Source organism: Hypanus sabinus, chromosome 9, assembly GCF_030144855.1.
Source record: "Hypanus sabinus isolate sHypSab1 chromosome 9, sHypSab1.hap1, whole genome shotgun sequence".
Taxonomy (NCBI): Eukaryota; Metazoa; Chordata; class Chondrichthyes; order Myliobatiformes; family Dasyatidae; genus Hypanus; species Hypanus sabinus.
Window position 1 is genome coordinate 86,388,205 of NC_082714.1, and position 23,730 is coordinate 86,411,934.

Below are 23,730 nucleotides of genomic sequence, written 5' to 3' on the forward strand. Positions count from 1 at the left end.
CAGTTGCAGAGCCCAGCTTGTGGAGCTTGTTGATTATAACTGAGGGTATGATTGTGTTGAACGTTGAACTGTATTTGTCCCATGTACATTGAAACATGCAATAAGTGTGTCAATGACTAACAGAGCCTATGATGTGCTGGGTTCAGCCCACAAGTGTCACCACACTTCCAGAGCCAACGTAGCACTTATTAACCCTTTGTGTCCTAAGAATGTGGGAGAAAACCGGAGCACCTGGAGGAAACCCACACAGTCACAGGGAGAATGTACCAACTCTTTCGACACAGTGGCAGAATTGAACCCCAATCTTACAGATGGTACTGTAAAGTGTTAGGCTATCATGCCACCTCAGTCACCCAGCTGCCTTCTACTTTGAACTGCAAAGTTTCAATTTTCACCATTGAAACATGACCTTTTAATGTTCTGTTTTATTTCTTCTGAGTTCAAACTCATGGCAGTGACCAGAAGGACAATCTTGCCCAGCCCTCTAGGTTCCCGTGTGATCAGTAACCTCTGGGAACAGGACAATTGTAAACAGGAGCGATAGAATTGCAGATCATCAGAGGTATTCAGAGTATCACATTAGGCCACCAGATGGCAGTGTCTCTCAACCTATCACATCTCAGGTTTCTTGAACCATGCACAGAACGTCATGATGATGATGCCAACTCTTCACGAAAGTTAACTAAATAGTCCTTCTTCCCTTCATCCATAAGCCTGAAAGCTTACCCAGTTCTCTGTAGAAACATCAACTATTGTGCAATTCCCTGTCCTGGTCAAACCACATAGACGCAATGGCCAAGAAGTTCACCAGTGCCCTCTGGTTCCACAGGAGGTCAAGGAAATTCAGCATGTCCCCAATGACCCTTGCCCCAAGTTTTATCGACAAGTTGTATTCTAGATTCCAACAAACCTCAAGATGAAAATATTCTTCCTCAGATCACTTCTCATCCTAAACGTTAGCCTTCTAAAATTTTTTTACTGTGTATCCAAGATACTCTCTTCATAATGCTGTCTCCCTAATTGACTGTTCCTCTAGTATGTTAAGTAGATGGACTCTCGACCTCACAGTCTTGTTGTAACCTTGACTTTATTACTTGCTTGCACTGCATCTTCTCCATAACCATCATTCCGGTATTGTTTTCCTTTGTGCTACCTCCATTCTCTCCCCTAAGAGGACCACGGCCTTGTCATTGGGTTTGGAAGCTTGCATGCCTCAATGACCTGGAGAACTATGTTGACTAGGATAGAGGTCCCCCAGGTATGGAGGTTCAGCTCAGGGCTAACAACCCTGACTAGTAAAACAAAATTGTTATGGAAACAGCAATGAAGAGTCCTTCTGCATCTGAGTGTGACGGTATTCCTGAGTCTCCACCTGGGACTTGTGTGACTGACAGTAGTGAAAACCAAGAGGAGGCTACTGACATGATGAAAGAAGCCCTGAACATTGTCAGAGAGGGAGGACTTTCATTGCTGCCCTAAACACCAGCAGTGTGATGGGCATAAATAAGTACCTCCAGATATAATAATTAAGTAGAGCAAAAAGAGAACAAAAATTGTGGTAGTGTTCATGATCTATTCAGAAATCTGATGATGGAGGGGAAGAAACATTGAATGTGTGTCTTCAGGTTTCTGTATCTCCTCCCTGATGGTAGCAATGAGAAGAGGGCATATCCTGAATGAGGGTCCTTAATGATGGATGAGCTATCACCTATTGAAAATGTCCATGATAGTGGGGAAGCTAGTGCCCATGAAGGAGCTACCTGAGTTTACAACCCTCCGATCCATTGCATTGGCTCCTCCGTGCAAGACGGTGATGCAGCCAGTCAAAATGCTTTCTGCAGCCTGCAGGACAAGTCTTTCACTGAACATCGGTACGTGTGACAATAATAAACCAGTCCACCAATTTTTCTGCCTTCCACCAAGTTCCAAGAGGACCACAACCTTGTCGTAGTGATTGCAGGCTCAATGACCCGGACAGCAAGGTTGGCTGAAGTCAGGGCCCTGGGCTTTGGCTCCTGGTATGGTCTCCCAAGAAGAAAACAGGTCAAAGGGTAGAGGCCAGACTTAGAGCAGTCCACCAGTCCTCCAGGTTCGGGGTTTCAGCTCAGGACCAAAAACCCTGAGTGGACAAAACAAACAATTGTGACAATGGTGAATCCTGTACCGATAGAGATGGAGGACCTTCATTGCTGCCCTAAATGCCAGCAGCCTAACAGGCAGTAAATATCAGGTTGTCTCTGCAGCCTTCCTGACTCCAAGAAAACAAGCCCAGCCTAGGAGGCTGGCAATTCTGTGCCCAGTGACTCACATTCTCATTACTCAAAGCTCGAGGAACAAGTTGGAACATTTTGGAACACTCTGCTGGATGACACCCAGGAAGCCTGACGTCATCCCAGACAAAGCAACTGGATTAATTGGTATCACCCTGAACACACCCTCACTCCAATGCGTGGCATCTTCACAATGCGCTGCACTTCGTCAACCATCCAAAAACCTGCATGGACAACATTAAAGGTTGGCTTTATCTGTCACATGCAGATCGAATCATACAGTGAAATGGGTTATTTTTGTCTCAATGTTTAAGACAGGAAAAGGATTTTGCTGGGGGCAGATTGCAATTGTCGCTGTGCTTCCGGCACCCTTGACTCACTAATCCTAACATACATCTTTAGAATGTGGGAGGAAACTGGAGCTCCCGGAGGAAACCCACACGGTCACAGGGAAAACGTATAGGCTTCTTACTGAACTGAACCCTGATCAGTGATCACCACTGCTGTAGTTGCTGAAGGACAAGGCCAGTAGGTGCAAGGGAGTGCCACCACCTCTAGCTTCCTTTCTAAGACACTCAAATTAACTCCCTCCACAACACTGTCATGGGAGCGTAGACTGCAGTGACTCAGGCCAGTGCCTGACCAAGAAGACGATCAGAATCAGGTTTTACATCACATACCTAAGTCGTGAAAAGTGTAGTTTTGTAGCAGCAGTACATTGCAATACACAATAATGAAAGAAAAACTATAAACTGCAATAAGAAATTTGAATAAAAATATTAAATATGTAGTGTAATAAGAGAGCTGAATGAGAAAAGAAAAGTAGTGTACGCTACATGGGTTCATTGTCCATTCAGAGATCCGATGGTGGAGGGGAAGAAGCTGTTCCTGAATCATTGAGTGTGTCTTCAGGCTGCTGTACCACCTCCTTGATGATAGCAGTGAGAAGGGGACACATCCTGGGTGATGGGGGTCCTTCATGACAGATGCCGCCCTCTTGAGGCAACGCCTTCAGAAGATTGAGAAAAGACAATGAATTGTGTGTTGGCTTTGCCAGTTGTTAGCTCAGCACTGAACTGACTCCACGTTTTGGGGACTCTGCAGATCATGTTCTGAGTATTATTTGTTCACTTATTATTTGCACAATTTGTCCTCTTTTGCACATTGGCTGTTTTTCAGTCTTTGCTTTTTCATGGATTCTATTGTTGAATCTGTGGGTGCCTGTAAGAAAAAGAATCTCGAGGTTGTATATGGTATATATACTTTGGGAATCCACAGTAGTGTAGTAGTTGTATATGGTATACATAGTTTGTGGCACCACAGTAATGTAGAGGCTATATGGTATACATACTTCGGGGCGACACAGTAACCTAGTGTTTGTATATGGTATACATACTTCGGGGTGCCACAGTAACTTAGTGTTTGTATATGGTATACATTCTTTGGGGTGCCACAGTAACTTAGTGTTTGTATATGGTATACATTCTTTGGGGTGCCACAGTAACCTAGTGGTTGTATTTGGTATACATTCTTTGGGGTGCCACAGTAACCTAGTGGTTGTATTTGGTATACATTCTTTGGGGTGCCATGGTAGCGGAGCGTTTAACACAACGCTATTATAGCTCTGGGCATTCCTGTGTTCGAGGTTCAATTCTGGCACTGTCTTTAAGTAGTATGTTCTCACCGTGAGCCATGTTGGCTTCCTCCGGGTGCTCCAGTTTCCTCCCGCATTCCGGTTAGTAGGTAGATTGGTCATTGTAAATTGTCCTGTGATTAGGTTCGGGTTAAATTGGCGGGTTGCTGGGCAGTGTGATTCTTTGGGCTGGAAGGGCCTGTCCCGCGCTATATTTTAAATAAATAATCCAGCATACAAACGTCGATAATCCTTTGAACTTTGCTTAAATCGAGCTCCCCCAGCCCCAGAGAAATTTGCATCTACACAGAACAAGTCAACACCTCCACCCTGGAAGCTCTACATGCCCCTCAGCCACTCAGCACCCTTCATCCCCCACATGCACTGCCACTCCACACCGGACAGTCACTACCCCACTGTGTTTTCATCTGCCCTGCTGCTACCTAGAAGAGTTCCTCTTGCCGAGAGTCACTTTGTCACTTCATCATTTCCTGCCACAGTCACTGTACGTTCAGATACTCCTGCAGCCAGCAGCACTTCACTCACTTTATACTCAAGACCGAGTGGCTAAGCACAGCCCCAGTGCCATGTTTAAATTTGCTGATGACAACACTGTCGGCCAAATCAAAGGCAGTGATGAATCAGCATATCGGAGGGAGACTGAAAATCTGGCCGAGTGGCACCACAACGACAACAACCTGTCACTGCGTGTCAGCAAGGCCAAGGAGCTGATTATTAATTTCAGGAGGAGGAAACCAGAGGTCCATGAGTCAGTCTTCATCGGGGATCAGACGTGGAGAGGGTCAGCAGCTTTAAGACGTACAAACAAGCTGGATGAACTCAGCAGGTCAGGCAGCATCCGTTGAAAGAAGTCGATGTTTCGGGTCGAAACCCTTCATCAGGACTGAAGAAGGAGGGGGCAGGGGCCCTATAAAGAAGGTGGGGAGAGGGTGGAAAACCAATCAGAGGAAAGATCAAGGGGTGGGGGAGGGGGATAGGCTGGAGAGGTGAAGAAGGAATCTAAGGGGAAAGCACTATGGTAGTAGAAGAAGGCAGAGTCATGAGAGGTGATAGGCAGCTAGAAGAGGAGACAGAGTAGAGGTGGGATGGGGAAGGGATAGGGAGGGAATTACCGGAAGTTGAAGAATTCGATGCTCATACCAAGGGGCTGGAGTCTCATTTCAGAGGACCTGTCCTGGGCCCAGCTTGTAAACGTAATTACAAAGAAAACTCTACTTTCTTAGAAGTTTGCAAAGATTTGGCATGACATCTAAAACTTTGAGAAACTTCTATAGATGTTTATTATTTCCTGTTAGAGTCACCTTATGTTCAGATAGTCCTGCACCTAGTGTCACATGATCTGTCTATGTATATAAGCTAATCTGTGTGACTATGGCCACACTCAAACAGTTATTTGTACATTGTTTTTATAGGATTGCTTTTATATTTATTTACTTGTTTTTATTGTGTTCTTTATGATTTTGGGGTTTCTGCATCTAAAAAAGCCATTAAGAGATACCAAAAGCTTTTACAGTATATAAAGAGTAAAAGTGGTAAGAATAGATATTGGACAACTGGAAAATCATGCTAGAGAGGTAGTAATGAGTGAAAAGAAATGGCGGACAAACTTCATAAGTATTTTGCGTCAATCTTCTCTGTGGAAGGCACTGGCAGGGTGCTGGATGTTTGAGTGTCAGGGGAAGGAAGTCTGTGTAGTTGCTATTACCAAGGAGAAGGTGCTTGGGAAGCTGAAAGTCTGAGGTTAGATAAGTCAACTGGACTAGATAGACTAACCCCCAGGGTTCTGAAAGATGTAGCTGAAGAGATTGTGGTTTAATGATCTTCCAAGAATTACTAGGTCCTGGAATGGTTCCTCAAGTTCCTGACCAAGCAGAGAAAAGGCACAGCAGTCAGGTCTCCGGCATGGAGTCTGCCTCTGCAGCTCAGAAGGGAAGGGGAGAGAAAATGCGAGCTGTGTTCCCCCTGTGATAGGGGATTTGTTAGTTAGGAGATCACAAAGGAGGTTCTGTGGATGAGAATGAGACTCCGAATACTATGTGTCCTCTAGGTGCCAGGGTCCAGGACAACTCGGATCGAGTCCTTAGCATTTTTAAGTGGGAGGGTGAGTAGCTAGAGGCCGTGGTCCACTTAAGTACAAATGACATGGGTAGGAAGAGAGACAAGGTTCTGCAAAGTGAGTTCAGGGAGTTAGGTGCTAAGTTAAAAGACAGGACCACCAAAATTGTGAGCTCAGGATTACTACCTATGCTACCTGATAGTGAGGCCAGAAATAGGATAATTATATAGTTTAACACATGGCTAAGGAATAGGTGTAGGAGGGAGGGTGTCAGATTTTTGGATCATTGGGATTGATTCCAGACTTGCACCTAAACTGGAGGGGGGACTATCCAGCAGGAAGGTTTGCTCGTATTGGATGGGGATGGTGGCGGGGGGGTGTGTTCAACTAGAATTGCAGCTGCCAGAATAGATAGTGGAGAGGTTGTGAAATATTGAGGCTCTGGTTAAGAAGAAAAAAAGGAGGTGCATAACAGATATTGTTAAAACCTAAGTTCAGAATCAAAAAGGTGATCATGGTGGGACTAATGTTCTGAGTTGTGTATACTTCACTCCAAGGAGTATTACAGAAAAGACTAATGACCTCAGGGGCACGGATCAACACATGGAATTATGATGTTGTAGCATTAGTGAGATTTGATTACAGAGGGGTCAGGACTGGCAGCTCAATATTCTAGGGTTCCATTGCTTTTGATCTGATAGAGCGGGAGGAATTATAGGGATGGGTGCCATTACTAGTCAGGGAAAATGCTACAGCAGTGCTCATGCCAGACAAACTGTGAACTCATCTAGTGAGGCTTTATGGGTGAAACTGAGGAATAAGAAAGGTTAATGGGGCTAAATTATAGACTGCCCAACAGTTAGAGAGTGGTCTAAAACCCCAAGATATAGAGAAGCAAATTTGTAGAGAGATCACAGACTGTTGCAAGAAACATAAAGTAGTTATTGTAGTTGATTTTAACTTTCCCCATATTGACCGGTACTCCCATACTGTAAAAGGATCGGATGGGATAAAGCTTGTCAAATCTGTTCAGGAAGGTTTCCTTAATCCCAAAGAACGAGTGAGCGATACTTGATCTCCTATTAGGGAATGAGACAGGGCAAGCGACAGAAGTTTGTGTAGGGGAACACTTTGCATCTCGTGACCATAATGTCATTAGTTTCAAGGAGATTTACAAGGATGTTACCTGGATTGGGGAGCATGCCTTATGAGAAAAGGTTGAGTGAACTTGGCCTTTTCTCCTTAGAGTAAAGGACGATGAGAGATGACCTGATAGAGGTGTACAAGATGATGAGAAGCATTGATCGTGTGGATAGCCAGAGGCTTTTTCCCCAGTGTTGAAATGGTTGCCAGAAGAGGACACAGGTTTACGGTGCTGGGGAGTATGTACAGAGGAGATGTCAGGGGTAAGTTGTTTACTCAGAGAGTGATGAGTGCGTGGAATGGGCTACTGGCAACGGTGGTGGAGATGGATATGATAGGGTTTTTTAAGAGGCTTTTAGATAGGTACATGGAGCTTAGTAAAATAGAGGGCTATAGGAAAACCTAGAAATTTCTGAGGTAGGGACATGTACGGCACAACTTTGTGGGCTGAAGGGCCTGTATTGCGCTGTAGGTTTTCTTTGCTTCTATGTAATTTTGGAAATGGATAAGTCTGGTCCTTGGATTGAACTTCCAAATTGGAGAAAGACCAGTTTTGATGGTATCAGAAAGGATCTGGCAAGTGCGGATAAGAACAGTCTGTTTTCTGGCTAAGGTGCACTTGGTAAGTGGGAGGTCTTCAAAAGTGAAATGTTGAGAGCGCAAAGCTTGTATGTGCTCGTCAGAATTAAAGACAAAGGTAACAAGTTTAGGGAACTTGGTTTTCGAGAAATATTGAGGCACTGGTTGAGGGAAAAAAGGAGGTGCATAACAGATATAGGCAGGTAGGGACAAATGAGGTACTTGAGGAGTATAAGAAACGCAAGAGAACACTTGAGAAAGAAATCGAGGGCTAAAAGATGACATGAGGTTTCTCTAGCAGGCAAGGTGACAGAGAATCCGAAGGCCTTCTACAGGTATTTTCAGGGCAAAAGGATTGCAAGGAACAAAATTAATCATGTGGAAGATCAGAATGGTAATGTATGTGTGGAGCCAAGAGTGATGGGGAAGATCTTTTTCATCTGTATTTACTTGGGAAATGGACATAGAGTCTATAGAAGTGAGGCAAAGTAGCAGCAAGGTCATGGACCCTATACTGATTATAGAGCTGTTTGCTGTCTTCAGGGGAATCAGGGTAGACAAATGCACAGAACCTGACAAGCTGTTCCCTTAACCCTGTGGGAGTCAAGTGCAGAAATTGCAAGGGCCCTAGCAGAGATATTTAAATCATCCTTAGCAGCAGGTGAGGTACCAGACAACTGGAGGATAGCTGATGTTGTTTGGCTATTGAAGAGAAGCTTTAAGAAAAAAACAGGAACTTATAGGGTAGTGAGCCTGAAATTAGTAGAGGGAAAGATATTCTAAGGAACCAGATATATGACTATCTGGAATAGACAGGGACAGATTAGGGATCATCAGCATGGCTTTGTGCATGGTAGGTTGTGTCTTACCAATCTTAGAGTGTTTTACGAGGAAGTTACCAGGAAAGTTGATGAAGGCAAGATAGTGGATGTTGTCTACATTGACTTTAGTAAGGCATTTGACAAGGTCCTGCATGGGAGGTTGTTCAAGTAAGTTCAGTCACTTGGCATTCAAGATGAGGTGGCAAATTGGATTAAACAGCTTTGTGGGAGAAGCCAGAGGGTGGGAGTAGATGGTTGCCTCTCTGACTGGAGACCTGTGACTTATGGAGTGCCGCAGGGATCAATGCTGGGTCCATTGTTGTTTGTCATCTATATCAACATCTGGATAATAATATGATGATTCCAAGATTGGGGTGTAGTGGACAACAAGGAAGACTATCAAAGCTTGCAGTGGGATCTGAACCAGGTAGAAAAATGTCATCACAGATAGATAAGCTTGTAAAGTAATCTTTTGGTACATTGGTCTTCATAGATCCAAGTATCGAATACAGAGTTGGGATGTTATGTTGAGACCTAATCTAGAGCATTATGTTCAGCTTTGGTCATCTACCTACAGGAAAGATGTCAATAAGATTGAAAGAGTATCAAGAAAATTTACAAGGATGTTGCTGGGACTTGAGGAGTTTTAAGGAAAGAATTAATAGATCAGAACTTTATTCTCTAGAATGTAGAAGATTGAGGGGATATTTGATAGAGATATACAACACTATGAGGGGTATAGATAGGGTAAATGCAAGCAGTTTTTTCCATTGAGGTTGGGTGGGACTAGAACTAGAGGTCATGGTTAAGGTGAAGGTGAAATGTTTAAGGGGAACATGAGAGGAAACTTCTTCACTCAGAGGGTGTGGAATGAGCTGCCAGTGCAAGTAAGTGATGCGGTTTTGATGTCAGTGTTTAAGAGAAGTTTGGTTAGGTCCATGGATGGGAGCCGGTTGGAGAGCTATGATCCAGGTACAGGTTGATGGGACTAGGCAGTTTAAATGGTTTGGCATGGACTGTATGGGCTAAAGGGCCTGTTTCTGTGCTGTAGTTTTTTTATGACTCCATGACTGGAACATCGTAAATGTCACTCCACTCTTTAAGAAGGGAGGGAAGCAAAAGAAAAGAAATTATAGGCCATTTAGCCAGACTTCAGTGATTGGGAAGGTGTTGGAGTCCACTATTAAGAATGAGATTTCAGGGTACATGGAGGCACATGATAAAATAGGCCTAAGTTGGCAGGGTTTCCTAAAGGGAAAATCTTGCCTGACAAATCTGTTGGAATTCTTTGAGGCAATAGGAAGATAGGTGGAGGGGCAGGGAGTCTGCAGAAGGACATAGATTGGGAGAATGGGTAAAGTGTTATATGGAATAAACCTAGACTGTTTCCTAACTCAGAAAAAAAACCTTCAAAAAGAGACCTGAGGGGCCACATGGAGGACTCCCTAAAGGTCAACTTGGTGGTGAGTCAGTGGTAAGGAAGGCAAATGCAATGTTAGCTTTCATTTCTAGTGGACTAGAATATAAGAGCAAGAATGTAATGCTGAGGCTGTATAAAGCATTGGTCAGACCACACTTGGAGTATTGTGAGCAATTGTGGGCCCCTATGTGAGAAAAGGTATGTTGGCATTGGAGAGGGTTTAGAGGAGGTTTACGTGAATGATTCTGGGAATGAAAGGGTTAACTTTTGAGGAGCATTTAATAACTCTGGGCCTATATTTAGTGGAATTTAAAAGAATGAAGGGGATCTCATTGAAATCATCCTATTAAATATTGGACGGCCCAGATCGAGTGAATTTGGGAAGGATTTTTCCTACAGTGGGCAGGGGTCTAGAACCAGAGGCACAGCCTTAGAGTAGAAGGACATCCATTTAGAACAGAGATGAGGAAGAATTTCTTTCGCCAGAGGATAATGAATCTGTGGGATTCATTGCCAGAGATGTCTGTGGGTGCCACCATTGAGTAATCTAATGTGGATATTGATAGGTTCTTGATTGATCAGGGCATCAATAGTTATGGGTAGGAGGCAGAAGAGTGAGTTTGAGATCAGCCATGATGGAATGGTAGAGCAGGCTCGATTAGCTGAATGGCCTAATTCTGATCTTATATCTTATTGCCTTATGCATCCGATCCAGAGTAACAACCTTTTCACTCTCCTTTACACTTATGTACTGAAGAATGACAACCAACACTCTTGAACCTTGGAGTCCAGGTGCGCCAAAGCAGAGCCCTGTGTCCCGAGTCCTCTTTTCCAGCTCTTGGTCAGTAGCCCTGTCGGATATCAAATGCATTCCCAGAGCTTCTCAAACACCGTGGGAGTTTGACTCCACGTCATTTTCAGGCTCTGAATGTCAGTACCCTATTGGTGGCAAGAAAAGAGCTTCCCCCTGCCGCTGGAATGTATGCCATCAGTTCCTGACCTCCCTGGTGAGGGAGAGGGGTCCTCACTCTTGGTCAAATCTCAACCCTTCCTAACCGATCCCTGCTCGAAGTTCAGTGTTAATTCAATGTCACCACTGAGCTGAGCTGCAATTTCTTGTGGGCATACACAGTAGGACAAAGAAATATAATAGAATCAATGAAAACCTACACAGGATTGACAAACAGCCGATGTGCAAAAGAAGACAGTCTACATACATTGCTTTTCCTGCGATGAATTGGGCTGTATCCCCCTTCTTCTGCTCTCGGGCGCAGGTGTTTCCACACCAGAATGCCCAGTAAACGCTGGAGGAGCTCAGCAGGTCAGGCAGCATCTATGGAGAGGAATGAAGAGTTGACGCTTCGAGGGAATCGTCTTTATAGATGCTACCTGACCTGCTGAGTTCCTCCAGCATTGTGTGTGTGTGTGTGTGTGTGTGTGTGTGTGTGTGTGTGTGTGAGCGTCTGTGTGTCCAGGGGCATGTGTGTGTGTGTGTATGTGTGTGTGTGTGTTACTCCGGATTTCCAACAGTTGCAGAACCTTTAGTGTCTATGATGCGTGCTCATTTGCCGGGATTGATACTCTGCTTCACGCTAGAATTTTCAACATATCCTGTTTTATGTTGGACCTTTCGCATATACTAATTAAATCTCTCCTCAGCCGCCTCTGTTCCAGCAAAGACAAGCCCGGCCAATCTTTCCTCCTGTGTAAAATTCTTTGACCCTGGCTACATCTCCCAATTCTGCTCCTATGTCTTATTGTCTTATGTGCCATAAATCAGCCCCACAATCTCTGTCCAGCTATCTGTCGTTCCTGCGCCGCAGTTCCCAAAACAATCCGCACTATTCCAGCTGTGGGCTCGTTAGGGTTGTGTACGGCTTATTGCATTAAAAAATAGCTTCCTTGTGCCTCAAATTTATTCCCTTTTATTACTGAATTCCCTGGCAGGTTGTGATGCAGTAGAGACGGATAACAAAAAAAAAAAATCGGTACAAGCAGCCAGAGGACCTCAGCGGGCCAGCCAGCATCTGCGGAGGGAAACGCTTCGGGTCCGGACCCATCACCTGGACTGCAGAGGGGCTGTTGAATATTGAGACGCGGCACTTTAGGGATTCATCTGCATTTCAGTAAACTCTGGAATTCAAACTCTCGGAGTTAAGGAACCGTGTTAATACTGCAGACATTTGCCAATTTGTGCGTGGGATGCAGAGGGTCTACATTTGGCAATGAAATGGTTACCAGCGCTTGTTTCCATCCAGGCTCAGGCTGTCACTCAGAACCCCCCCCCCCCCTTCTCATTAGAAGCGTCTAACAGTAAATGCCAAGCGATCACGGGGCCGAGCTATTCCAAGCGGAGCCTGGCATTATTCGAGGAGACGGAACCGGCGAGCTCAAACTGTGTGTCTGTCCTGTGTACTGAAATTCCGCAGCCCGTTCCTGCATAAAATGATGGATTGGACGTGGCTCAATGCACTGTCTTCCTGTGAGAGAGCGAGCGACCGACCGGTGGAATGAGGTCCCTCGGATTTAAAGGGACTGGAGTCATCATTTTGAATATAAACTGCTTGTAGATTCTCTTATCAGATAGGAGGAGGGGGAAGTACGTAAGAGAGGAAGAGAGTGTGTGTGAGATAGAAGCGAAAGGAGGAACGCATGTGACAAGAACTCAGCTGCGCTTGTGAGACGGGGAGGAGAGGAGAGGAACAGAGGGGAGAGAAGCCAGACTGAACGCGCGCGTGTGTGTGTAGTCTGAAAAGGGAGAAGGAGTGACGAGAGGGGAGAGAAGACCAAGAGGGGATGTGTTTTTGAGGGAGAGGACAGGAGGGTAGGCAAACGAGGTGCGTGCTTGCCAAGTGTGGAAGGAGAGGGAAGACGAGGGGCAATTTTGTAAAGCGGGGAAGGAGCGGAGCGGGAATCCGTGAGTGTGCGCGTGTGGGAGGGGTGTAGAGAACCGCAGACGGGGTGCATGTGTGTGAAAAGGGGGACGAGAGGGAAGTCAAGTCGGAGGGAGGAGGAGTGTGAGAGAGAGGAAGAGAGCAACCGGACGAGGTGCGTGAAAGGGGGGAAGGTGAGAGGAGAGAGGGGGCCGAGGGGGTGTGTGTCGATGGTTGTGGAGAGCGATGGTCAGCCCTAGGTGAGCACTGTCCCCGTCTGTTCCCCAGCTGGGATGGAGTGGGTTGCTGCCGTCGCGCTCCTCTGGACTGTCTGTGGCGCGTCTCCGCCGGACGTCAGCCCTGGACTGCAAACGCTGACCATCGCCGTGGTCCTACCCCAGAACAACACTGCCTACCCATGGACCTGGCAGAGGGTGGGCCCGGCCATCCGCCTGGCCAGGGACGCCATCAACCGCGACCCCGCCTTGCTGCCGGGCCACCGCCTCCGCTATGTCTTCGGCAACTGCGAGGACAACCAGGGCATCTGCTCCGAGAGCATCGCCCCGCTGGTGGCCATGGAACTCAAGTTCACCAACGACCCCGACGTCTTCGTGGGGCCGGGCTGCGTCTACGCGGCGGCCCCGGTGGCCCGCTTCACTGGCCACTGGAAGATCCCAATGGTGACGGCGGGAGCCCCGGCTTATGGCTTCACCCAGAAGTCACGCGAGTACCCGCTGCTGACCAGGAGTGGGCCTTCGCACGGCAAATTGGGGGAGTACGTGGCCCACCTCCACCGGCGCTTCAACTGGACCAGGAGAGCCCTGATCATCTACAACGACGAGAAGGTCGATGACCGCCCCTGCTTCTTCGCCGTGGAGGGCCTCTACCAGGAGGTGCTGGCCTTCAAGAACCTGACCGTGGTCTACATCCCCTTCAAGGAGAGCAAGACCGTTGACTACGACTACCTCATCCAGGAGATCATACAGAAGGGCCGCAGTGAGTACGCGCGCCTTTCAGGGAGTTGTTGCAGCGAGAATGCGGGCCATTCGGCCCGTCAGGTCTGCACTGGCCGCTCACTGTTCTTTTCCCACGGCCCCGAGATTTATTTTCATCCCTTTGGGAGCTCTTAGTGATGTTTGTTTCCACTAACATTTATGGATAGCGAGTTCCCGATCATCTCTGTTCATATTTACCTCCCTTTGCCCATCTTTCCCATAATGCATCTCTTGTTCATCGCTGTAAGTAAGGGTTCTATTGGTTAAGCTATTTTCCAACCTCATCCAAACCCTCTTAACCATCTTCTTCCCATCGCCCTCCCCCCACTGCCCCCATCGCCCTCCCCCACTGCCCCATCGCCCTCCCCCCACTGCCCCCATCGCCCTCCCCCCCACTGCCCCCATCGCCCTCCCCCCAACTGCCCCCATCGCCCTCCCCCCACTGCCCCCATCGCCCTCCCCCCACTGCCCCCATCGCCCTCCCCCCACTGCCCCCATCGCCCTCCCCCCACTGCCCCCATCGCCCTCCCCCCACTGCCCCCATCGCCCTCCCCCCACTGCCCCCATCGCCCTCCCCCACTGCCCCCATCGCCCTCCCCCCACTACTGCCCCCATCGCCCTCCCCCCACCATTGCCCCCATCGCCCTCCCCCCACCACTGCCCCCATCGCCCTCCCCCCACCACTGCCCCATCACCCTCCCCCCCACTGCCCCCATCGCCCTCCCCCCACCACTGCCCCCATCACCCTCCCCTCCCTGCCAAAATTCCCTCCCTCTGGCAAAATTTCCTTCTCGTTCTCCCTCTCCTTTCACTATCTCCACCCCCACCTCACTGTCAACATCCCCTCCATCTCCCCTCTCCCTTTCCCCATCCTAACCATCTCTATTCCCCTGCTTCCACCCCTTCTAATCCCCTCTCTCCCATGCCTTTCCAGTTTCCAGTTTCTCTTCCATTCAACCATCCACTGTGGAACTGTTTCACATTCTTGTCACTTTACAGGGAAAACAATTCCCCTGAATTCCCTGTCGTATTTACCGGGAGCCATGTTATAATCCCCAGGTGTTGCATTAAATACCTACTTTAATAATATATTATACACACACACACACACACACACACCATATATGCATATATGGTGTGTGTGTGTGTGTATGTGTGTGTTAAAATGGATGTTTTACACTAAATAAAAATTTTTGGAGATCACACTGCTAGGTATTTCAAGTAAGGGGTTGTCTATTGATGGGTCTTCAGGTGGCTTTAGAGGCTGATCTGGGAGCCACGTATTCTGGAACGTCTGGACAAGAATAAGTGGTGGCTGTGTTTAGTGGTTAGGTTGTTTTGGTTTTTCAGTCTCTCCTTTTGCAGCTGCCCCCTGTTCTCTGTGGCTATATGTATAGCCACATAAACTGTATACAAGAGAGAGAGATCAATTGTGTCTTCCGATTTCTCCCTTGCCAAGATCTAGACTAGACTGTGTAGTACACTCCGCTCTCTGCGCCAGTACTGCCATTTAATGGAATTGTGGTTAGTCTTTGAGCTCACCCCCATCTTTCTACCTGGTCTCGTAATACAACACGCAAGATGCTGGAGGAACCCAGTGGGTCATGCAGCATCTACAGAGAGAAATGGATAGTCAATATTACTGGTCGAGATCTTTCATCTGGACTGCAGTGTTACTCCGCATTCGAGGATCCTCAATGTCTTCCATCTTCTTTCTGTTTCCTTAAGGCCTTTGGTTAACAAAAATCTTCCACAAAGGCACAAGAAAATAGTCACCAGGTCCCTCACCATTCAAGTGAAGTAAAGTTTATTGTCATATAACTATATACATGTATATGATGTACATAACCATACAATGTCTATAGAAACAAAACAATATTTCTCTGAGTCAGGGTGTAAAGCACAGTAGTACACGTAACACATGATAACTTATGAAGGTAAGGATAAAACTTACAGATAAATCAAATATAAATAACAAACTAAAGTGCATAAATTAAATACAGTATTGCAAAATACAGAACAGATTAACCAGTGACACTTTGAATACGATGCGGCAGGGAATTCAGAAGCCTAATGACCTAAGGAAAGAAACTGTTTCCCATCCTGACCGTTCTTGTTTTTAAGTCTCCTGCCTGACAGTAGGAAGTCAAAGAGGATGCTGGATGGATGGGTGGGATCCTAAATAACACTGAGGGCCCCACAGATGCAGCGCTCCTGATAAATGTCCCCAATGGATGTTAGGGAGACCCCTACAATCCTCTCAGCTGTTCCCACAGTCCATTGTAGAGACTTCTGGTCAGATGCTTGACTGCTCCCACCAGATGGAGTTGCAACTTGACGGGATACTCTCAGTGTCATACACAGTTAAGATGGGGGGCGGGGTGTGAAAGCCTGGCTTCCCTCAATCGTCTTAGGAAGTGCTGTGCCTTCCTGTTCAGGGAGGTAATATTAAGGGACTAGGTAAGGTCACCTGTGATGTGAACTTGGTGCACTTAATTCTCTCTATGGAGGAGGGGGATGGTTTGTCTGCAGCTTCCTGAAATCCATAATGATTTTCTTGATCTTCTCCACGTTCGGGTTTGGGTTGTTCTCACTCTAATCCACCAGCACATGATTATAGCTGCTTCCTGTCTTGACTTGCGTGCCATCAAAAACTTTGCTGGCGGAACTCGGTGGGTTGGGCAGCATCTATAGAGAGGGGTAGGAATTGCCATTTGGGATTCCTGAGACCTGATCGAGGATTCCGATCTCACACATCATTCATTCTTTTCCATAAGGAGCAGAATTAGGGTTTTTGGCCCACCGAGTCTGTGCTGCCATTCCATCATGGCTGATTTACTTTCCTTCTAAACCCCACTCTCTTCCCTTCTCCCTGCAACAGTTGACATCTCTACTAATCAAGACTAGTCATGTCAACCTGTGCTTTAAATATACCCAACGACTTGGTTACGAGGAGAAAGTAGGAGAATGGGGTGGAGAGAGAAAATAGATCAGCCTTGATCAAATGGTGGAGCATATATATTTAATGGGCGGGATGGCCTAGTTCTGCTGCTATGTCTCATGGTCTGGTGGAAATCCCATCTCTGTTCCCAGCCGGTGTCACTACAGAGTCACAGAACACTACAATATGAAACAGCCCCTTCAAACCATCAAGTCTGTGCTAAACTATTATTCTGTCTCATCCAATTGACCTACAACTGGGCCATAGGCCTCCATACACCTCCCAAACACTCTTACCTGACAGAGAATCGAACCTGGGTGGTGGCAGTGAAAGTCTCACTAACCTGTAGGCCACTGGGGCACTTGGCAGCTGTAGCTTTCAACCAACTTAGGGTTTGTAGCAAATCGACACCAAGCATAGTCAAGAAGGCTATCGAAACTTTGCAGTGTGATCTTGACCACCTGGGAAAATGGGCTGAAAAGATGGAATTTAATGCAGATAAGTGTGAGGTATTGCACTTTGGATGGACAAATCAGGGTAAGGTTTACATACTGACTGGTATGGGACTGAGGAGTGTGACAGAACCAAGAAACCTGGGAATACAGATCCATAATTCCTTGAAAGTGGTGTCCTATGGTCATAAAGAGGGCTTTGGCACACTGGTGTGAGGGTCACTAGTGAAATCAAGTGCAGGAATCACAGAGACTTCAGCAGTTCAAACAAAAATTAAGATTTATTACAGAAATTAACCAACAGAATAATACAAAATCTTGATGAACTGTAATTACTGACAATACACAGAAGAACTTGGTCTGAGTTTCACCAGACAAGGAAGTATAATGACTCAGCAAAGAGGAGCTGGCATGCCCACCTGAAATACACCCTGGAGCACATAGGAATTGGACCAATCAGTCAATATTGATGTCCAGATAAGGCAATAACCCCCAAATCAAAACTACAAGGCATTGAAAATACCATGCTAACTAAATTATCCCAAATTGAATAAAAGTAATAAGTACAAAGTGAACTTAACAATCCCCATGATACCAAAAGAGACACCTGCAACACAAAGTAAGAATCCAGAGCTGGTCCAAAGACAAACAAAAGATAAACAATCCATGAGGTGACTGAGAAAATACACTCCACGTACTTACTGATAAAAGAATCCCTTTTTTTTTATATAAATGACCCCGGTTGTGACAATTTGTGACAATAAATCGGGGCACACACACAAAATGCTGGTGTAATGTAGCAGGCCAGGCAGCATCTATAGGAAGAAGTACAGCTAACATTTTGGGCCGAGACCCTTCGTTGGGACCATTGAGTGTAGGAGTTGGGATGTTAGGTTGAAGTACAAGACATTGGTGAGGCCAAATTTGGAGTGTTGTGTGCATTTCTGGTCACCTACCTACAGGTGACTTTGAAAGAGTGTAAACTACATTTTTAAAGAATTTGTTGGGACTTGAGAACCTGAGTCATAGCGAAAGTTTGAATAGATTAGGACTTTATTCCCTGGAGCACAGCCGGCTAAGAGAAGATTTGAAAGAGGTATACAAAATTATGAGGGGTATAGATAAGGGTGAGGGCACAAGTTGATGAGATTAGAACTAGAGGTCATAGGTTTAGGGTGAAAGGTGAAATATTTAAGGGAATCTGAGGGGCAACTTGATGGAGACAGTCAAGACTCTTGATCATTTTTCATTCTGAATCAACTTCGGAAGATATACTTTAATCTGGTGAAGAAAGGCTTCCTCCAATCATTCCTTTTCCAATTTTCAGATTCTATAAATGCCACAAGATGAATCAATTAAAGAATACAGATCTTAAAGATTAGTTTTATTTCTCATAGGAACATTGAAGCATTCAGTGAAGTGCATTGCTTGTGTCATTGACCAACACAATCTGAGGATGTGCTGGAGGCAGTCTGCAAGGGTTGCCATGCCTACAGCTTACTAACCCTAACCCTTTAATGTGGGAGCAAACCCACGCGGTCAAAGGGAGAACGAACAAAGTCCTTCCAGGGGCAGGAATGGAACACCGGTTGTTAACGCTGGTGCTGTAAAGTGATGTGCCACCCAGAGAACAAGAACTGATCTTGATGGAGGCAAGCAAAATTGATAGAAATTCTGCAGATGCTGGAAATCCAGAGCAATGTGCACACAATGCTGGAGGAACACAGCAGGTCAAACTGCATCCATGGAAATGAACAAACAGTCAACGTTTTGGACCGAGACCCTCCTTTAGTGCTTTGAAAGGAAGGGCGAGGAAACCAGAATACAGAGGTGGCAGGTGGGGTGGTGGGGGGGGGGGGAGGACATGCTAGAAGGTGATAGTTGAAGCCAGATGGGTGGGAGAGGGAAAGGGCTGAAGATGAAGGAATTTGACGGGAAAGTAGAGTGGACCATAGGAGAAAGGGAAGGAGGAGAGGCACCAGGGGGAGGTGATAGGCAGGTGAGATGAGGTAAGAGGCCTGAGTGGGGAATAGAAGAAGAGGAGAGGGAATTTCTTTTACTGAAGAAGAGATTGATTATCATGCCATCAGATTGGAGGCTTCCAGATGGAATTTCACCCTCAATTCACTTTGAAAATATTACTCTAATCTGGTTAAGAACCGTCTTTTCCATGTTCCCAATTCTGTAACTGCCACAACGTGACTCAATTAACCTGCAGGTCTTGAGGTATTGTTTCAATACATCAATCTGTGAAACTCCTGCCAGGGTAACCTCCACAGAAAATATCCCTTCTTCCTCTTAATATATTTTCCTGTCATGAGCTGTTACCAAGTCCAAGAAGTGGTGTTGAGCTTGTCCCAGAGATCTGTGGGTGGAACTAAATTTGATCTGGGAAAAGTTTCCATCTCGACAGCGGCTCTCACTCACTGTGCTCCACTGCTAAGTATTTTTTAAATCAGTCTGTCCCCTGTGATTTCTTGGCCAGGGTTCTACCACCTTAAGCAATCAGGGTGGAGTCTTTGGAAATTCTCCTCCAAATTCTGGGCATGCTGCCCTTGACACTTGCATGATATCCGGTTTGCTTTACTGCTGATGATCTTCTCCCTGTAACCCTTACCAATCATGAACTATCAACCTCTGCCTTCAATACATCCAGTGACTTCTGTCTACGGCAATGAATTCCACAAATTCATCACACTCTGTCTGAAGAAATTCCTCCTCAACTCAGTTCGAAAGGGACATCCTTTATTCTGAGGCCTTGCCCTCGGATCCTGGGCTCTACCTCACCCCCGAGGACCCATACCAGTTCTTACCGATGCTCTATGGAAAGCATTCTATCTGTATGTATCACAGTTTGGTATGGCAACTGCTCCGCATGTGACAGCAAGAGACAGCAGAGAGTCGTGGACACAGCTCAGCACATCACAGGGACCAACCTCCCCTCCATGAACTCTGTCTACCCTTCTCACTGCCCCAGTAAAGCAGCCAGCAGAATTAAAGACCCACCCGATCATTACATTCTCTCTTCTTCTCTCTCCCATTTGGCAAAAGATACAGAAGCCTGAAAGTCCATATCTTCTATCCTGCTGTAAATGGACTCTTGAATGGTCCTCTTCTATGATAAGTTGGACTCCTGGCCTCACAATTTATTTTGTTATGATCTTGCACTTCATTGCTTACCTGCTCTGAACTTTATCTGTAGCTTTTACACTTTATTCTGCATTGTTGTTGTTTAACCTTATTCTAGCTCAATGCACTGTGATCTATACAAATAGTATGCAAGACAATATTTTCGCTGTGTCAGTACATGTGACAATGATAAACTAATGCCAATACCAAATACTATTTCTATTCCCCACTAGCACCACTTTCTGTTATTCCCATCTCTGTCCAGTCTTCCCTGAACCCCCAACTACTCCCTGTGAGTCAATTTCACATTCCTGTCGCTCTGTTCAGATTGCTCCTTAAAAACAACCGGGAGAGTCTAGGACCAGAGGTAACAGCCACAGAATAGAAGGATGTTCCTTTCAAACAGAGATGAGGAGGAATTTCTTCAGCCAGAGGGCGGTGAATCTGTGGAATTCATTGCACAGACAGAGGCCAAGTTGTTGAGTATATTTAAAACAGAGGCTGATAAAGTAATTGTACAAAATACTAGAGGGACTCAGAAGCTTGATAGGTTCTTGATTAGTAAGGGTGTCAAACGTTATAAGAAAAGGCAGGAGAAGGAATCAGAATCAAGTTTTACATAACTGGGATTTGTCGTGAAACTTGTTGACCTTGTGGCAGCAATGTAGGCCTCCGTTATTCTTGATAGACCATGGATTTGCACCTTGGAAAGTTTCCAGGGTGCAAGCCTGGGCAAGGGGTTTTTTTTATGGAAGACCGGCAGTTGTCCAAGCTGCAAGTCTCCCCTCTCCACACCACCCATGTTGTCCAAGGGAAGGGCATTAGGACCCATACAGCTTGGCACCGGTGTCATCGCAGAGCGATGTGTGGTTAAGTGCCTTGCTCAAGGACACACACGCGAGCCTCAGCCAAGGCTCGAACTAGCGACCTTCAGATAACTAGACAAACGCCTCAACCACTCGGCCAAGCGGCCAAGCAATACATAGTAATAGGAAAGAAAAAAAACTGAATTATAGTAAATATATATATATTAAATAATTAAATTAAATCAAGTAAGTAGTGCAAAGGTAGAAATAAAAAAATAGTGAGGTAGTGTTCATGGGTTCCATGTCCATTCAGAAATTGTATGGCAGAGGGGAAGAAGCTGTTCCTGAATCGCTGAGTGTGTGCCTTCAGGCTCCTGTACCTCCTTCCTGATGGCCTTGGTGCTGGGGATCCTTAATGACGGATGCTGCCTTTTTGAGGCATCGATCTGTGAAGATGTCCTGGATATTACAGTTGAGAGGGAATAATAAACCAGCCATGCTTGAATGGCAGAGCAGACTCAATGGGCCCAATGGATTAGTTCTGCTCCTGTGTCTTATGGGTCCAACAACTGGGGTGACTGAATTTTTAGTCCCTTTTCCTGACGTTTATTTGTGTGGCTCAGTGTACCATTTGCTAAAGGAATGCCCTTCCTACATATAACATATTGTTAGGACAAAATGGCACAGCCTTACTGCTGTCCTCTGCACAAGTGGAGCACTGCCTCACCGCTGCCCCTTCAGCAGGACATCACTCCCTCAGCGTTGCCCCCGGCAACATGGTCGTTCTTCAACCATGTCCCTCCAGCAGCGTAGCACCACAGTCAGTACTGCCTCCTCAGCACCACCTGTCCTCCATTTCTCTTCAACTCTGTCTTTGATTTTTTTTGCTTTTGCACAGTTTTTTCATTGTATGGTATAATTTGAAGTATAATTTATGTATAAGTTATATTCTGTCTATACCTATGTGGCTATGATGCTACCCACCTGCTTTTCATGGTTTTGTACCACATCAGACTTTGCACACAAAATAAGGCCAGAAAACATTGGATTAGAATTAGGCCATCTAGCCCATTGAGTCTGTTCTGTCATTCAATTATGGCTGATTTTTTTTCACCCCCATTCTCCTGCCATAACACCTCATAAAAGCCTTAACAATCTCTGCTCTAAATACATTGAATGACTACACAGCCATTCTGTGGCAAAGAATTCCACAGCTTCACCAAACTCTGGCCGAAGATGTTCCTCCTGGTCTGTTTTATAAGGACGTCTCTTTATTCTGTGGCTGTACCCTCATATCCCAGACTGTTCCTCTAGGCTGGGTAAGACTATAACTAGATGTCATAGGTTAAGGCTGAAAGGGGAAACTGAGGGAGAACTTCTTCATTCAGAGGGTGTGGAACAGGCTGACAGTAAAAGGGGTGGATGTGGGTTTGGTTGCCACATTTAAGAGAGGTTTGGATAAGTCCATGGATGAGAGGGTGATGGTCCAGGTGCAGGTTGGTGGGACTAGGCAGAATGACTGCTTCTCTTCCAGAAATTTATTACATCATCTCCTTAATAATCTACTTCCGTATCATCTGCAAACGTAACATCCAGACATTTGGTGTCTTTAGCAAAGTCGCATATATAATCTGTAGAACAACTGTTGAGACTCAGCATCAAGATACCATTCATTACTGTACATCTCAGTGACCCGGAAAAGAGCCCACTTAGACCATTCACTGTTCAGATTCACCACTTAGCTTGCTGGAGCTCACTAGTTTCCTAGCTTGCTAGCTGGCCAGTCTTCTGTCCAATTCTAACGTCACCCCTTTTTCCTCGTACAACAGATGCCCCTTCGAGGAGCAATCTCAACAACTGAGAGGGCATGGTAGTGTGGTGGTTAGCAGAACACTTTACAGTACCAGCAACCTGGGTTCCATTCCCGCCGCAGTCCGTAAGGAGCTTGTACGTTCTTCCTGTGACCCCCATGATTTCCTCCGGGTGCTCTGCTTTCTTCCTCCACTCTAAAGGCGTACCAGTTGGGAGGTTAATTGATCTTTGTAAAATGTCCCTTCATTAGGCTGGGATTAAATCAGGGGTTTGCTGGGCGGTGGGGCTCGAAGGGCTGTATAAATAAATCAATTTGTCTTGAGGAAATCTACTTGCAAAGGATTGTGAGGAATGCTGAGTGGAACATCGGGGTCTTTCTGACATGCATCAGAGATATCTATCCTAGCGCTGCATAATTTGGGGTGGTAAATTGGATTAGTAAGTATGCAGATGATACTAAGATAGGTGGCATTGTGGATAATGAAGCAGGTTTTCAAAGCTTGTGGAGAGATTTAGGCCAGTTAGAAGAGTGGGCTGAAAGATGGCAGATGGAGTTTAATGCTGATAAGTGTGAGGTGCTACATTTTGGTAGGACTAATCAAAATGGGACATACATGGTAAATGGTAGGGCATTGAGGAATGCAGTAGAACAGAGTGATCTAGGAATAATGGTGCATAGTTCCCTGAAGGTGGAATCTCATGTGAATAGGGTGGTGAAGAAAGCTTTTGGTATGCTGGTCTTTATAAATCAGAACATTGAGTGTAGGAGTTGGGATGTA

The 23,730-nt window shown here is 45.9% G+C and overlaps 1 protein-coding gene across 1 annotated transcript in view; it reads left to right on the forward strand.

The window, feature by feature from the left end:
• The first annotated feature begins 13,039 nt into the window (after window positions 1–13,039).
• Window positions 13,040–23,730, forward strand: part of LOC132399559 (atrial natriuretic peptide receptor 1-like) — a 102,395-nt gene continuing 91,704 nt past the window's right edge. Inside the window, exon 1 of the mRNA XM_059980049.1 lies at window positions 13,040–13,812. Within this exon, the coding sequence (XP_059836032.1) occupies window positions 13,110–13,812 (703 nt within the window). The 5' untranslated portion in view covers window positions 13,040–13,109. The remainder of the gene's footprint in view (window positions 13,813–23,730) is intronic.